At 40.4% G+C, this 17100-nt stretch overlaps 1 protein-coding gene across 4 annotated transcripts in view; it reads left to right on the forward strand.

Annotated features, from left to right (window-relative positions):
• The window catches only part of GPM6B (glycoprotein M6B), a 105129-nt gene that overhangs the window by 56885 nt on the left and 31144 nt on the right, over positions 1-17100 (forward strand). The window contains exon 1 of one of the 4 annotated variants that reach the window (XM_053387219.1): positions 9319-9740. The exons of 2 other annotated variants lie outside the window; for them this stretch is intronic. In XM_053387219.1, the coding sequence (XP_053243194.1) occupies positions 9692-9740 (49 nt within the window). In that variant the 5' untranslated portion in view covers positions 9319-9691. Of the gene's footprint in view, positions 1-9318; positions 9741-17100 lie in introns of those variants that run through there. One more of the 4 variants, XM_053387217.1, reaches the window with a different exon arrangement.

The raw sequence follows: 17100 nt of genomic DNA on the forward strand, positions 1-17100 counted from the left end.
CTAATTTCCCTCACTGCGGGAAGTGAAGTTACAGGGAACCAGGCAGAGGGCCTTCTCGGCAGTGGCGCCCTCCCTGTGGAACTCTCCTCATCAGATGTCAAGGAGATAAAGAACTATACAACTTTTAGAAAACATCTGAAGGCAGCCCTGTATTGGGAAGTTTTTAATGTTTGACATTTTATTATGCTTTTATATTCTGCTGGAAGCCACCCAGAATGGCTAGGGAAACCCAGACAGATGGGCGGAGTATAAATCACCTATCACCTATCTATCTGTCTATCTCTATCTATCCATCTCTATCTATCTATTATTTATTTTTTTACAGTAAAGTGTCAACACAACCTGACAAAAATAAAATACAGCACAAGGAAATTCAAAAGCAGATAAAAATTTTAAAACTCTTAACAATACAAGATACATAAAATGTTCACCCAACAATAAACTAATAAACCTATGCCACTAAAAGTTGGCCCTTCTATGTACATGTTTAAATGTGAGTAATAATGTAGATAGAACAGGTAGAGTGAAAGGTAGAAAATGCAATGGCACTTGCAGGTGATACTCAACTAAGTCATACTCTATGAGTAAATCAACTGAAATCAGCATGGTGAAGCTACTTGTCCATCAGTTTCAGCAGGTCCAAACCCTGCATGTTTACATCTGTGCAAAGCCAGCACGGATCACAGATGAGAGAATATGCCAGTTGCCTGCAGCAGCAAAGACAATTGGCTGGCACATCTATGGGGCAGTTTGCTTTCTAAAACGGTCTGAGTTTTCTAATCCACAAATAATTTAGCAGCTTCTCATGTACTTTTGGGGCATAGTTGTTACTGAGGTGCTCTCCCTTGAATTGTTTTGGGAGCTTGGCCTTGCTGTCATTTTAGTCTCCCTTAAGGTACTCTTAAAGTCACTGTCCTCTTGTCTAAAAAGAGAGGTTTTCTTGCCCTGGCTCTGTGAGCAGAAGGCTTAGGGACAGCCCAGGCAAGAAAGTTCTGTTTGTCATTGGGAAATTGTGGGTTCTAGTTTGACACATGGGTATTATAGATGAGGGTAAATCCTCTGGTTGCCCGAATTAAGCCTAAAAATAGGATGTTTCTGTATTACTGCAGTTTATCATCTTGTTTCATCCTCTGCTGACTAGAGCCTTCAGGCATTGAGGGGGCCTCAAGTAAATGGAGATTACTATCTTTTTATATAAATAAAATTGAAGAAGAAAGGAGAACAGCAGCTTTTCTAAACCACATTCCATAGATATATTTTTTATTTTGGCTTTATTTCAGATCAAGTTGTGTTGAACTTCCCATTGAAAACTACACTAGTCAGCCATTCAGCCGTCAGTTCAGGGTGAGGTGAATTGCATTTCATGTGTCTACTGACTAATGCAGTTGGAATGATTTTCTTCCTTGGGCTTCACTTCTCTTTGAAAATTTCTCTCCTAATTATTTAAAGTCTAATGCCCTCTTCTAAAATAATTAGGTTTTGTACACTTCCAGACTGTTGCAACTGACAATACAAGGTGGGTAGATGTCTTGCTGTGTACTTAAGCAGTGTTGTGCCTGCCTAGGTTTTTGCATGAGAAAATGCCAGCATACCACCATTAAGGAAAAAAAAACTTCTGTAAGTATTAAAATGAGTTGCCTAGACTGATCTCTTTAATTCTAAAATAGAAGTAACTATCACCACAAAGTGGCTCTGAGCATGAAATACAATTATCAATGAAGTAAAGATGAGTTTTAACACCATCACGTGTCAGTAAAATCATCTTAAAGACATTGCATTAAAAAAAAAATCAGTGTTTTTCATCCTACTGTTTTCTGTTAGTCAAACTTTCCAACTAAACATATGTCCCTCTTTCGTTTTAAAAAAGAAATAAAAATGGGTTAGAGATAAGGCAGACAGATAATTAAACTTCAAACACTGCTGCTGCGAAAAGTCTTGCTGCTTTTTGTTTAGGCTTTGAAAATGCAGCAGCTTAATGCCGCTATTGTATGGAGGGAAAATATGCTAATGTGAAGCACATTTCCCATCAGAATCCCTTTCAGTCATGTCATAGTTGAGATATGAATGATGATAAAAGAGGAAAGAATGGAGAGGCCTGTATTATGAGAGCACTGCTGTTTTGTTGTTATGCATTGAGAAAAGGGATGAATAGAGATGAAGAGTTCAGTCACCCATGAAGACCCATGGCCTCTTGGCTGCTCAGGGATGAGTGGGTTCTCATGGACTCAGTCTGTGCTTCCTTCCCAGCCAGCTCTTCTGGAAATCTTCCCTTCTCAGGCATCCCATATCTGGGGCCGCCACACACCTCCCTGAAGTACAACAAGGCCATGTACAATTAACTCGTTAAGTTTATGAGGGAGCAAAGTCAAAAGAGGAGACTAGCCCTGCCTGCCAGCTTATTGGCCTTGGGCTTTCCTAGCAAATGGAAAGGTTAGAAATATAAATAAAAAATTGTCCAGTAGCACCTTAGATACCAACTAAGTTTGTTCTCAGTATGAGCTTTCATGTGCATGCACACTTCTTCAGATTTTTTTTATACATTTCTACTGCGTCAGACCAACACGGCTACCTACCTGAAATGGAAAGGTTGTATATCCAGATTTGATCACAAATTTTGGAGATTTGAGACTGCAGAAGCTGCTTCATGCATATCTGTGAACCCTTGTTCCCAAGCATGCAAGCTTCTTTCTTCAGCAGTTTTTTAAAGAGGAGAGTCTCTGTGTCCATATCCACACAATTTCAGGCATGTCTTGCACATCTTCTCTGCCCACTTCTTCATAAATACATGTGTAATTTTCAAACAGAAGTGAAGCCTAAGGAAGAAAATCATGTGTTCTTGGCACCATGCTCAGAACTGATGTGCTGACTGATGTGTTTGCCATCAATGTATTATTATTATTCTAAGAGTTAGAGCTTCAGGCTGCAATCCTATTCACATTTACCTTGTGAGTAAGCCCCACTAAAAACAATAGAATTTACTTCTGCGCGGACAAGCATAGAATTTCAGTGCCAGTTACCATAGCATGAAGAATTTTGTGATGTGTGAACTTTGAGTACAAGAGAAAAATTAGTCCATTTGAGGAAGTCCTTTGATGGACTTTCTTGCCTACCTGAACATGTCCCACCTCTGATGCACGGATGGAAAAATAATAGTCACAGATCATGAATTTTGTGTGGCAGGGGATACAAATCTGTGATGATTTTGCCATTGGTTTTAGTGGGAGGTCAACTGCATTTAAGATACAAAAGCAGGTAATATTTATGCAGATTTCTGCCCCCCCCCCATTTTCTCGGACTCATGTTGAGTTTCCCAAGGAAAGCGTTGACAACCCATGTCTAGAGTAGACAAAAATGTTAGAAATAAATACTGTAGGCAATAATCCTACTCTGGCAAGGCAATTTACTAGACAGCCAATCTGGTGATGCAGAATCAAGGCTGCTACTCTTGTCCTCAACTCACCCTACAGTGCTTTTGTGTTCAAGTTCATTGTGTATATAAAATCCCCTACTGTTTTGAGATTTGGCAATGCATAGTCCCAGACTAAACATGCAAATTTCTTAGCTTCTGTCACTTCAAGTAGTCCAATATGAAAGTAGACTTAACAAAAAAAATATCACCTGGAGTTTCAAAGAGCATGCTCTACTTGAGTGTATGATACAGTGTTGATGTGAGTGAAAGAGAACTATTAGACTTCAGCTGTCATTATTGATTGCTCCTGATTTGCATTCTCTAGGGCATTGTGAAGGGGAGAAAGAAGAGTTATTTTTTATGCATACACAGGGGTCCAATCAAGACACGACTTGAGCCTGGGTTTCTAATGCATGAGGTATGAGGGAATGGCAGCTTAGAAGAGGTTGTGGAGAGCGTGGTGATAAGTTGGGAGCTCTGTAATCCAGTATTTTAGTAAGAGAATTTGTGAAGAATATTTGAAGGTGGGAAACTACAGTGCACATTCAGATGCGATAGATGGCTTGTGACACTTTATCATGATAACCAAAGCGTATCCACTTCTTTAAAAGTGGTACACGAATTGGGATTTCTGAGTACTTAATTCCACAAGGTCAGGACTTCAATTTGCTGTGAGTTAAAAAGAAAAAAGGTTGCAATGTAGAAAAAAGCAATCCCTACAGGATCTCTGTGAATGCAGTAAATTGTAAGCTGTTATCAATTATGCAAACTGGTATGTGATCTAATGAAATGAGACTTGATTAGAAGGATGCACACTCCACTTCGGAAAGAGAAGCAGAGGGAGCAGATCCACAGTGAAATCCACAACGAGCACAGCGGAAGAAAACGTTTGCCAATATATTTACCGTATTAAAATGTGAACTGTACTTGTGTACAGATAGCAGTCTAACAGACGTCTGGATTAAATTCAATGCTGGTGACCCACTTTCTATCCAGCGGTGGCATCCGCTAATGCTTACACCAGTTTTCACATCCTAGTGCAGCCCTTTACACCCCCTGAAAGTATTTATGGACGGCAGAGGAACCGCACAGGTCAGCATAGAAGCTGGAATCGGTGCCTCTGGATCAGTAGTTGTGCAGTGGGCAGGACAGCATAGCTGGATTTCATCCATCTGTTTCTTTTAAGGTCCTGGATATGTAATATACCTGGATTCAAATATGATGGCCTTGTCTGGATGTTATGCTAAAATATGGTTTATGTTAATGAACCGGAGTGTACCTTGGGTTTACACCTGCAGTGAAGCCACAAGAAGAATGGAAGATTTTTTTAAATTACTTTTGGGTTATATGCAGTTTAACTTTATGCCTGAACCCAGAAATGCTGTGGGTTAACAATGGTTTATGAAACAGGCATGTTTCAATAAATCGTAGTCTAAATTAGCCATGATGTAACTGACTGCTTGGAAGAGAGGTAGAGTCCTATCTCACTTGCAGAGAAGTGTGAATAAGGAAACAACAGTGGAGAGAAATAGTTGCTTCTCTTCTTGCCCAGAGCTCTCTGCCACTGAGGAGTATCCCCACACTCTTCAAAGTCCTTTTTGTTTGCCAGAGTGCTTGGAGGGAGAAGTGGGAGGCTTTAAAAGCATTATTTAAAATTATTTAATCCTGTGGGAAGAATGGTTATTTATCTGCAGGTGTGCATGTGCGCGCGCGCGCACACACACACACACACACAATATTACTAAATGCAGCCTTAGAAACAATACAAAAGTATGAAATCAACAAGGCTTTGAAGTTGTTTGCAGCTTCACCCATGCATTGAGGGACAATGTGGTGTTGTGCTTAATGGGCTAGGACTGTGAAAGCTCCAGTTCAAGATTCTGCTCAGCTGTGACCCTCACTGGGAGATTGGGGGCCAGTCTATAGTGCTCTCTTGTCTAACCCTCAAAATGGTTGTGGTAATAAAACTATAGTTTGAAGTAATAGAGGTCATCTATGGAATTTGCTACCACAAGAAGTGGGACCACCTACTTGGATGGCTTTAAGAGGAGAAGGCCACATTCCAGTAGAATAGGCTATCAAGAGCTACCAGCCATGATGGCAGTGTTGTACTTCGACTGTCAGTTGCTGGGAATCATAAGTGGATAGAGTGCTGTTATGCTTACTTCCTGCTTAGGGGCTTCCCATAGGCATCTGGCTGACCACTGTGAGGATGCTGGACTAGATGGGCCACTGTTTTCATGCAGCAGACTCTTCCTATGATAAGATCGGGGTGGAAGAATCATGAATGGCATCCTGAACTCCTTGGAAGAAGGGATGGCTAAAAAACAAACAAACCCCACAATGGGACCATGAAATGGTTGTAGCTGGAAAAGAATGCACTTGCTACTTCTTCTGTCTCACAATACAGCAGCTTCTCTCTCCCTCCTTAATGTTGGATCAGGGCTTGTTGAAGTTATGGGAAAGGGAGGAGTCATGTCTCTTGGTCTTCAGACGTAATTGTGCACAGACTCTTTGGGGCTGGACTCATCTGGCTACAATGGAGAATAAATTCTGGTGCATGAAGCCCTTTGAAGTGTGTGTGTGTGTGTGTGTGTGTGTGTGTGTGAGAGAGAGAGAGAGAGAGAGAGAGAGAGAGAGAGAGGAAGAATAATTGGTTACTATCAGGTGACAGATAATCCGTACCATTTTCTGTTCCCTTTATCTTTTAGCCAAAAGTTACATTTCCTATGCGAGTGAGTCAATATTCTGGGCCAGTCACAATTTCCCTTCTAATCCACACACGTTAATTTAGACTATCCCGCCCCCCATTTTTTGTTTTTAATGTTGAAGCAGCAAGGTGTAGGGAGCAATCCTCACAGTCGTTTGTGTCATATAAAATTTCAGATGCTGGTACTGACAATGTAAAATATTTAGGCCGAGAGCATGAGTGCTGATAATCTAATATACATTTAAGTTGTGCTCGTTAATGTAGATCTGCTTCTACAAATTTGAAAGACATCTGTTCTAATGTCTTGACTTGCTAGTCCAAGTAGGGTGGTGGCCAGAGAAGAAAATTTGTTTTTTGTTGATGACAAAATTCACAAACTTAGCTGGGTTGTATCTATGTTATTCTTTAATAGCCTCCTGTAATGCACACTGATCATTTCGAAAATGCTTTGAATTTTGAAGGATGTAAAATTGTGCTTCTCTTTTGTCACTGATTCTCTCCCAAGCCTTGTCATATTATTGTTTCCAAATTTCTCCTGAATTGTGTCACACTTGCTTCCAATTTGGTGTTCCTGGTTTCTGTGGTTTAGATATGGTTCACTGATGGTATTGTTTCTTGCATTTTAAGGGGGTGAAGAGTTATCTTTAAGGATACATATTTTTGCACTGGTTCCTGTGAGTGCCCATCCCATCTACCATGGGCTAGTGCAGATGTGGGGAACCTTTGGCCTTCTAGATGTTGCTGAACTACAACTCCTATCATCCTTGGGTGTTGGCTATGATTGCTAGGACTGATGGGAGTTGTAGTTCAGCAACATCCGAAGGGCCAAAGGTTCCCCAATGCTGGGTTAGTGTTTGAAGGAGGAAGAATGTAGGAATCTTCTTTAACAGTGTGGTGTGGGGAGAAGTATAGCTGCAGATATAGTGGTGCATCACACAAGGTTGAGAGCCAGTGTGGTGTAGTGGTTAAGAGTGGTAGACTCGTAATCTGGTGAACCGGGTTTGTGTCTCCGCTCCTCCACATGCAGCTGCTGGGTGACCTTGGGCTAGTCACACTTCTCTGAACTCTCAGCCCCACTCACCTCACAGAGTGTTTGTTGTGGGGGAGGAAGGGAAAGGAAAAGGTTAGCCGCTTTGAGACTCCTTAGGGTAGTGATAAAGCAGGATATCAAATCCAAATGCTGCTGCTGCTGCTGCTGCTGCTGCTGCTTCTTCTTCTTCTTCTTCTTCTTCTTCTTCTTCTTCTTCTTCTTCTTCTTCTTCTTGGTGTTGTATGACTGAAAGAGAGCTGTTGCATCTCACACTAGATGTTCATGTCTTGGTAGTCTCCATATGATGCTAGAAAATGTCTTTTTAAAAATGGAGTTGGGTTTTAGCAGTAAATATCTAGCTATATCTCAGGGGTTTCTCATAGGGAAGACCATAGGGTGAAGCCATAGCACACTGTTCAGATAATGCAATGCTTTGCCATGTATGCAATTTCCAAGGCTCCTGGACACACACATTTGGTGAACTCTGGAAATGGAAAAGCGATGTTAGGGTTCACAAAAGTAAGGCCCCAGTCATGTGTATTGAAAGGGAAAAAGAACCCATGGGATTAGGTAACCTCAAGCATGTTGAATGCTTCACACACACACCCTGTCCACACCCTGGAAGACGGGGGAGATAAGTGGACACGACAGGTAAGAAGTCCCAGGAGCCATTGTAGTTGTGATGAAGTAGGAAAGGGTATCCAATTGTTCTCCTTGCTGAATTAGCTGCTCCTTTATTCTGTCTCTTGCGCTGAATTTAGCAGCTTGTTATTTACCTGGGATTTTTGACTTTGTTTTTGATAGCTTTGTAGTCTAGTTTACTGCTCTCTGAGGACAGATCTGAGTGTTGAAGAAAAAGTTCATGGGACTGTCAGCTCAGATTGCAGGGGGTGAGTGGGAAGAAAAAATGTCTGAATGCTGTTGGTCACTGCAGGCAACCCCTGCACATGGAAATCTAGCATGATAGAAGCTCCCCAACTCTCCTTTGATGCTAGGAGTTTATGACTCCGAAGAATACCTTCTAACACACTCCATGAAATAAAACATTTCATCTAGCTTTTCATCATCTGTATTAAACTTGATGTGCAAATGTAACATCTGCCTCAGATCTTAATCTTCAGATCCCCTGTGCACAGTACTAAACAAACAAAATAACTGGCAAAGAAAATGTTTGACTTGCAAAAATCTTCAAGCCAAGGTCTATTGCATGGGCTCAGCGAATGCTGTGCTATGCTCCATCATCTCCTGATAAAAATTTGCCTATGACTGGATGAGGACATCCTGTCATCTTTTTTAAGCTTCTATATCAATAAGGACGCTCCTTCGTAAATTGAAGGAATCTAACTTTGGAACTTGGAAAGTTGAGATCTTATGGACCTCTAGTATTCGTCTCACCTGTGCATCTCCTCTCTTCACTGGTCATAATAGCTTAACTGCCCCAGAGATGTGAGAACCTCCTCACTACCATATAAGCACATGGTACATAGTTATTTCATTAACGCATCCATTCTTAATGAAATCAGCCCTGAGTGCTCACTGGAAGGACAGATCGTGAAGCTGAGGCTCCAGTACTTTGGCCACCTCATGAGAAGAGAAGACTCCTTGGAGAAGACACTGATGCTGGGAAAGATGGAGGGCACAAGGAGAAGGGGGCGACAGAGGATGAGATGGTTGGATAATGTTCTCGAAGCCACAAACATGAGTCTGACCAAACTGCGGGAGGTAGTGGAGGACAGAGGTGCCTGGCGTGCTCTGGTGCATGGGGTCACGAAGAGTCGGACACGACTAAACGACTAAACAACAACAAACAACATAGTTATTTGATGGGCATAAATATGCATTTATTTTCTAAACTGCGTTCAAACCATGCATCCTTCAAGTCAAAACCTAAAACTACAAAGGAAACAGGCATGTGCTTTGTAAGAACTGGGGGCATGTGGAATTAATAAAAATTCCAAGCACAATAAATAGGCGATCATCATGGGAAAGGGAGTCTTGTTGTCATGTGATGCCATGGGCTCTCCTTAGAGATGGCGTATGGTGAGGGGTGAGTGTCATCGCTGAGTCATGCAACAGGAGGGGGCTCTGCTCACTCCCTCAGATGCAGCCCCTCTTCTGATGTCACTAATCTATTCTGCACCACAGAATTGATTAACATTCATAGGGAGAACAGGAAAGTAGAGACCATGTGAAAAAAGGGAGGCTAGCTGGGTTTATCCCCCCCTTCACGCTCCCATTGCAAACACACAGAGAGTGGGGAGACAATCGAGCACAGACCTGCTATTTTATAACCGGGGTCTCTGACGTATGGCTGAGTCTTTCCTGGCAGAGATCTTTATGGACCAGTAGGCAGATCGAAACTAAAGCTGACACGACTTTGTGCATTTTGGAAAGGAGCGTAATCTACTGTAGTGAGGAACAGAGCCACTCAATCACTGCGGCGGTAAATAGGAGACAGAAGGGAAGGAAGAAAGAAGGAAGAGAGACTCTTTGCTGGGGGCGGGGAGCAAGAGCATTTTTGGTGGATGGTATAAAGCCAGCCATGGAAACTGCAGCGGAGGAAAATACAGAACAAAGCCAAGAGAAAAAAGGTACCCAGAGGACCGAACAATAGACTGTTTAAATCTTTTTAAGAACCTTAAGTGAAAAGATTTAGGCTATGTTTGTCACTCTCTTTAGAGCGGTGCTTAAATTATCATTATGGCATCTTCTAGCTTCCAGTGGTTTTTATGCTGTATGGCTTGACAGCAGATTAATGGAACAGCCATCTCTCCCAACATCTCTTAAGTTGGTGTTTTCAGCCATCTCGAATCCCATGAAAAAACCCAGACTGCATTTTTTGCAGTTTAGAGAAAAATTGTGTGTGTGTGTATGTGTGTGTGCGTACATACATACATGCCTTATTCATACATTTTGAGTCTGATGGTAGGGGTTTGGGTGATCCAGTATTACTGTAATAGGAAGCTTTCTGCCAGTGTAGACAGAATGGCTTGTTTTCTTTTTTTTCCTTGTACAGCACTTATGTGTTGCATGTCTATAATATTTGAGGGAAGAGAATGAAGCAGTAATATTATGCAAATAATTAAAGTGCACAGTAGTGTTTGGGGGCAAATGTTCCAATTGAGAGACTTACAGACCAGAAAATGGCAGTGTGGCAAGAGAAATCAAATCTGAATGTTGCTGGTGGTGGTTATTCTTAAAGATCAATGAAACAAAGTTAACAGCCTGCATTATTTCATTCGATTGCACTTCTCTGTAGCAGGCTAGTGTAGTTATTTAGAAACTTTGCGGCCATTTACACTTGTATAAAACCACTGACTTGAAAGGGAATGAGCACACACTAAAGGATTGGTTCCAGTATTTTATCCTGTTTGAGAAATTCTAAAACTTACAGGACCTGTTATATATATTGTTACTAGTGGTTTCTTTGTATTTCATCCTAAATTGCTAATGAATACTTCTAAATTAATGGTTTAGAGTGTCCGGAAAAGAATCTGTTAGTTAAATGTACAGTGATGCGATACATATTCCGCAAATTTTAATTGTGTTGCTCAGTGAAACATCTAAAACATGCAATATTATAAGAGCTTCAATTTCAGTAAAGTAAAATTTGGTGAACGGTTCAGCCATTGTATAAAATAATATCCTGAATATTCTACCTGAAACATTACAATGCTAAGGAATCAAAACATATCAAAACACTAGCATGCCCATGATGGGGACAAACACCCCAGAAGGTTGTTTTTGTTGTTGTTTCAATGGATAAAGTTGTTTTTAAAAGGTGCTTCTTATAAAATGAGCCCTCCAAAGTGTGTACAGATCCTTTTTCAATATTGCTTCATAAGCAGTTGCATTTTGAATTTCAAAAAAATACAATTAGCACTCTTTGTTAAGTGAACGGAAGAGAAAATTGTGTACCTCCAGGCCAAGAAGTGAATTGTACTTGAATGAATGTCTTTGAAATCAGGGAAACTTTAGGGATGGCGTGTAAGGTGTATATTCATTATTTCCTTCACCACACCACCCTTGCAAAGAAAGTAAATTGGTGGCATCTAAAGAACTGCTTAGCTTTTGCACCAGTTCGATGGGATGGATATAATCTATCTATCTACCTATGATATCTATACTATATCTATATATCTCAGTGCCATATCGCAAACCCCTATTGAAAGTTTTCTGTATTCCAGAAGCAGTTTGCTCTGCAACTTGGAATGGGTGTTCTGTTGCTGTTTAAGAAACACAAGTGCGACGTCCCCTTAGGCTCATAGTCTTTTTGATCATGGCCCATGTCTAAAGCATTTCAGGACTAGTGTCATGTATGTGCCTTTAAACATCACCTAAGCTTGCGGAATCGTTCTACCTTTAAGATGACACTTCTGATTTTGCTATTGTATCCTGTCTTTAGTTAGTTTGCTAGATTGCATGGACTTATTTGGAAGTATACCATTTTTCCTTGACCGTCTGTAAAGGGTGCGGCTTATAAAGTCTTTAAAAGAAAGTAATCACCCACGTTATGACGTTCCCCTTTGTAGAATGGGTTAGGTTTACAAAGATAAATAAAATATGAATAGCTCCCCTCACCTAAAACTCAGACCAGACTCTGATTGTTTATGCTTTGGGTATTATTACTATTTTAAAAAATTATTTACATTTCTAAATGGCTATTTCGGAGACATTCCTAACTGAAATTAAGAGGATGTGAGCATTTCACTAGGCTTTGAAATCCTGTCAGGTTTTTTTTCTCTTTCATTTTTTAGAATAGAATTTAGATATGCATAATTTCTTTGGATGGTGTTTTAGATTTTGTTTGTAGTATTTAACACCCAAGGACCTTTATGGATATTACTGTGGGTTGTTTTTCCAATCCCCTTGGCAGTATTATTTACAAGACACATACGAATTTTGTACTGCTTTCAGGTGTATGACACACCATGGGAACTTAATATGGAGAAAAAATTCAATACACAAACCCTTTCACACTGTTGAAACCTATATCAGAATCCCTAGATTTTTTTTAAGTAATGCAAATGTTTTCTAAATAACCTGACTTTTAAAAATGTAATTACGTCCATTTAAAAGAAAACCTGTCTTAAATTGTAGCATTTTTTTTCATTGGTCATCTCTATGAAGCAATTGTTGGTGTGTTATCGAAATGTCAGATATTGAACAAGGAAATATCCGCACACTTGTCATTGTTAAAATATATTGTTTTGATTATTTTAAACATCCCCTTGTATGCAAATAAAGATTCAAGTGTTGAGGTGATTGAAATAATTGTTGGTACATTTTGAGTGAAATCTTCTTCTGTCCACACCCATAAGAATTCTGCAATTGATTTTCCAAAAAAAAAAAAAGTGCAGTGGACCTATCATCCTTTTTGTAATATTCTAGAAATGCACAGCAGTGTTTCTACAAAAAATAATAATGCTTTTCTTGAATTGTTGAACAGCAATAACCTACTGTCATAGAAAGGAATCCGTAGCTGTAAAGATTAGCACAGAGAGTGAATAAGTTGGATACCAGAGCAAGTTACTTACACTTTGGTCCCATTGAAATCAACATGAAATTATAGTTATGACCAACTTAGGTGTCATTGAAATCAATGGGACTTGGGTGCCATTAACATGATGGTTATATGCCCATGGTGGTTTACACATCTGAAGTGGCACAATAGTGCATCTAATTTTTCATTCTAATGTACTGTAAAATGTTTTTAAATACTTGAGTCCTTGGCGTTTAGTTTTTGGTGAATGTTTAATTAAAATACGTTTCGAACTAAGTATGTCTTATACTATAAATCTCTAGAACTGTATGAAAAAAGATTAGCCAAAAAAAAATACACAGTGTGATTTGCAGTATCCTTAAGGCTTCTCTGGAGAGGAGCCATTGTGGCATTTGCTGTTCTTTTAATTGGTGAAACTGTGTGACACTCTTGTTAATATGCTGCTTTATTCCGATTATCAAATATCAAAGGAATAGGCTTTGAACATTGTCCGTGGAAATGTTGAGCAGATATTTTACAGGCTGCAAGACAGATTGAGTGCATTTAAAGCTGAAGGTTTATAAATTATTGTAAATGACAGGGTTTATCTTGCAGGCATTAAATTAAATCAAAAAGTGAGGATGGGGATAGGCGGATTTACTGAGATGGAATAAATGGGTAAAATGAATGCCATTTTATATCAGCAGAGAAGGAGGAAATACACCCAGATACATATTAACACAGACAAGATGTTTGTATTAATTTGGGGCGGGGATACTATCCCAATAAGTAAAGCACGGGAGAAACACGTCATACAAGATTTATTGCAGATGTCCAGAACAAACTGGCTATAAGGTTATGGTAGATTTAAAAAGCAAATTCCAAAAGAATTGCTATATTTGAGTAATGTAGGAAATGATGCTTGATTTTTACAGCAAGCAAGAAAAACCTGAACACACAAAATGCACTCTTTAGGCTGCAGTGCTATAATAACTTCCTTGGGAGTACACACCATTGAACTCAGTGTACTTACTTCTGAGAAGACATGCATATTAGAAGGACTTGCATTTGACTATTGACCTTCCTGTGAGAAATTGCTGAGAGATTTCAAGTGGAAGGTGTGTTGCCATTAAAAATATGGAAAATCTGAAATGGTGGTGAAAAAAAGAAATAAAATCAGAGTTTTCTGGAATCTAAATTGTAGGCTTACATAGTACAGGCACTTTTAAGTGTGTATGTTTGAGATCAGTTTCAATGTTGCAGAATCTTTGAATTAACTCCAGCTACTTCTGCTCACTAGCAGTCACAGGTAGGATACTGTTCATGCCCAATCATACTGTTGGCTTCCTATGTGTTTTACATTTTACTGTAGGTCACTGGCACCATATAAAGTTACTTGTATTTTAAGGTTTATTAAGCTTTCAATACTTACTTAGGATTTGTGGCATATTGTGTGACAGCACAGAAGCCAGATATGTCAGAAGCGATGGTTTAGATCAGGGGTAGAAATTGCAAATTTACCTGATCCTTATAGTGTTTAATAAACTTGGTGAATGCTTATCTTTGGAGAATGGGATTAGTTACATAATTTGTACAAGTATGGCAAAATAAATAAATCAAAACCAATTCTTCCAGGTTTAGCAATTATTCACAGGCATGTGAGCGCTGATGAACACAGCTCCCATGCCCTGCAAAGGCTATGCCACTTCATTTTAGTTTTATGAACAGCTTCGTGTTTGCAAATTGATGGATACCTGGATCTGCCCTCTCCAATAAAATGAACATCTCCCCAGTCATATTCAGGTTCACACAGAATTCTTGATTTGAGGGATGCTATAACTTCAACTTATGGTCAGGGGTCCCTTTACCTTTAAGGGACGTGGGTGGCGCTGTGGGTTAAACCACAGAGCCTAGGACTTGCCTATCAGAAGGTCGGCGGTTCGAATCCCTGCGATGGGGTGAGCTCCCATTGCTCGGTCCCTGCTCCTGCCAACCTAGCAGTTTGAAAGCACGTCAAAGTGCAAGTAGATAAATAGGTACTGCTCTGGTGGGAAGGTAAACGGCTTTTCCGTGCGCTGCTCTGGTTTGCCAGAAGCGTCTTAGTCATGCTGACCACATGACCCGGAAGCTGTACGCCGGCTCCCTCGGCCAGTAAAGCTAGATGAGCGCCGCAACCCCAGAGTCGGCCACGACTGGACCTAATGGTCAGGAGTCCCTTTACCTTTACCTTTATAACTTCAACTTATCATGTATTGTTTCTCTGCAACTGTCAGAGTGGCCTATGATTGATAGGCTGCACCTAGTTGCAATGATGTAGGTAGGCACAGAGCCATGGAATGACAAAAAATGTGACAGTAAAAATGGCACCATCATGGTCTAACAAGGCTGATAGGTAGAAATGGGTGTTCATGCACAGATCACACTTCTAGAGGTGACTGAACAAAGAAACGGGCCAAACGTTAGAGAGTGCAGTCGTGGTCTGCACATGCTTCTATGCTCGAAGGTCACTTCTGCCAAACAGATGGCTGGTGCTTGTCTGCTTTGACAGTGCAAAGCACCTGTTTGGGAGGACAGGAGAAGGATTCATACCCCTTCCATCACATGCGATTGGTGCTGTCAGCCATCTGTTCAGCCATGCTGGGGCATCACCTGGTGATAAGAGTTGAGCTTCCCCAAAGCATCGCTGCTTTTCTGCATGCATGGATTGCATCCGGAAAAGCAGTCGTACAAAAGGAGATTGCTTAGATCAGAGGGGCTCAAATAATTTGCAGAGGAAAATGTTAATGAAGTCAATACGCTTACATAATCTAAGTAATATTCTTATGGAAGGCTTTAGCTGTTGCAGCATAGCCCTCTGCGGCATGCTGTTAAAACTTAACATTTATTTACTCTTTATGTACAGAGAGAGAGGCCCTTGCAACAGGTCCCAAGAGGTGCAAAATTTGGTCTACCAGCAGGACTAGGACTGTGGGGCACAGGTTTGTGTTAATGGCACCTTCATCTCTTCCTTTTCCATGACCCCTGTTTGTAGAAGTACCTAGTATGATCTTCTTGCTCTGGTGCAGGAGTCTTTTCCCAGCAAGTGATGGAAGGGTGCAGGTGTAGCCTTGTGTTAGCACTGAGTCTGCCCATATGTCCTGCCACAGGCCAAGAACATATTAAAAATCATTTGTTTAAAATAAAGCTGTACAAGGGTGGTTAAGTAATAGTACACCGTGTTTCCACTTTAGATTACCCCATCCCATCTAGAGAAGAGTAATGCCTCTTAATTGTGCTGTACTGGTCACTAGTTTCCTCAAGGAAAAACTACAATTCTCCGGGCCATAAAAGTGTCTTTAAGAAAGGGAAGGAACTGCAGGTTGCTTCCATGTTAGCCCTTTCTCTCTGGGATTATCATCTGCTGTTCACTCACTTTTAACGTAATCTGGATGTTCTGTAAAAAAAAAGAGAGTGAACAAAGCTTGACCGTTCCGTGTGTGTGTGTGTGTGTGTGTGAGAGAGAGAGAGAGAGAGAGAGAGTACACAGGTTGTTGTTAGATCACTGCAGTGTTCTCCATGTTTTCCTCCTATGTCTCCTGCCCCACAATCTGATAAATTATGACTGATTTTCCTGCAATACAATGCAATGGCAGCCCCAGCCTGTCAAGTGTGGATACACAAAGCACTATTAAGATTTTTCCAGGGCTTTTGCGCCTTTAAATTAAACACTTCCTTTTTTCAGGTTCTTCCTGTGTAATTGCTTCCTGTTGATCCCAGTCTGAAGGATTTAATGAGTAATTGCCCGTTGAATAGATGCTCTGAATGTTAGTTTCTGTTCACGTCGAGAAACGAATAAGTACCATTTCACTATTAAAAATGAAAAGAGAAAGGAAATAAGTAATTAAAGTGTCCCCTTTGGTGGGAACATAAACTGACATCAGGGCAATTCAGAGAGGCTATTCAAGTAGTAATTGCTCACTAACCCCTAGCTGGGATCAATAGGAAGCAATAACAGAGGCTGAACTTGTAAGCAATAAACTATATATAAAGCTGGCAGGGCTGAATGGAACTCACTTGTGAGCAGGCGTGATAGAAATGCTAGTTAACATAGTGCTATGTTTTAATCCTGTGAGGAACCTCCATTTTGATTCTTCCTCCAGCAATTTATGAAGAAGCAGTGCCCCAGTAATACTAAAGGACTCTAATGTGGAAGCAGTTTGAAGAAGCATAATTACAAAGCTCACACAGAGAGACAACTGTATAACCCATATATGCAAAAAAAATTAAAATGCTGCGAATGATCAGCCAGCCCTCCATTTTCTTGTTTGAGATCATGGTCAGCTGCTGTGGCATCCATTGTGGGCCTAAAGACAGAAGACTGATTGTGCATTAAGCGGAAACAGCCACAGCTGAATAACATGGACATATGCTCAAGGAAATGTTGATAATTAGCTATCTAAGAGAGGATCTTTTTCTTAGACAGATATAAA

Source organism: Podarcis raffonei, chromosome 4, assembly GCF_027172205.1.
Source record: "Podarcis raffonei isolate rPodRaf1 chromosome 4, rPodRaf1.pri, whole genome shotgun sequence".
NCBI lineage: Eukaryota > Metazoa > Chordata > Lepidosauria > Squamata > Lacertidae > Podarcis > Podarcis raffonei.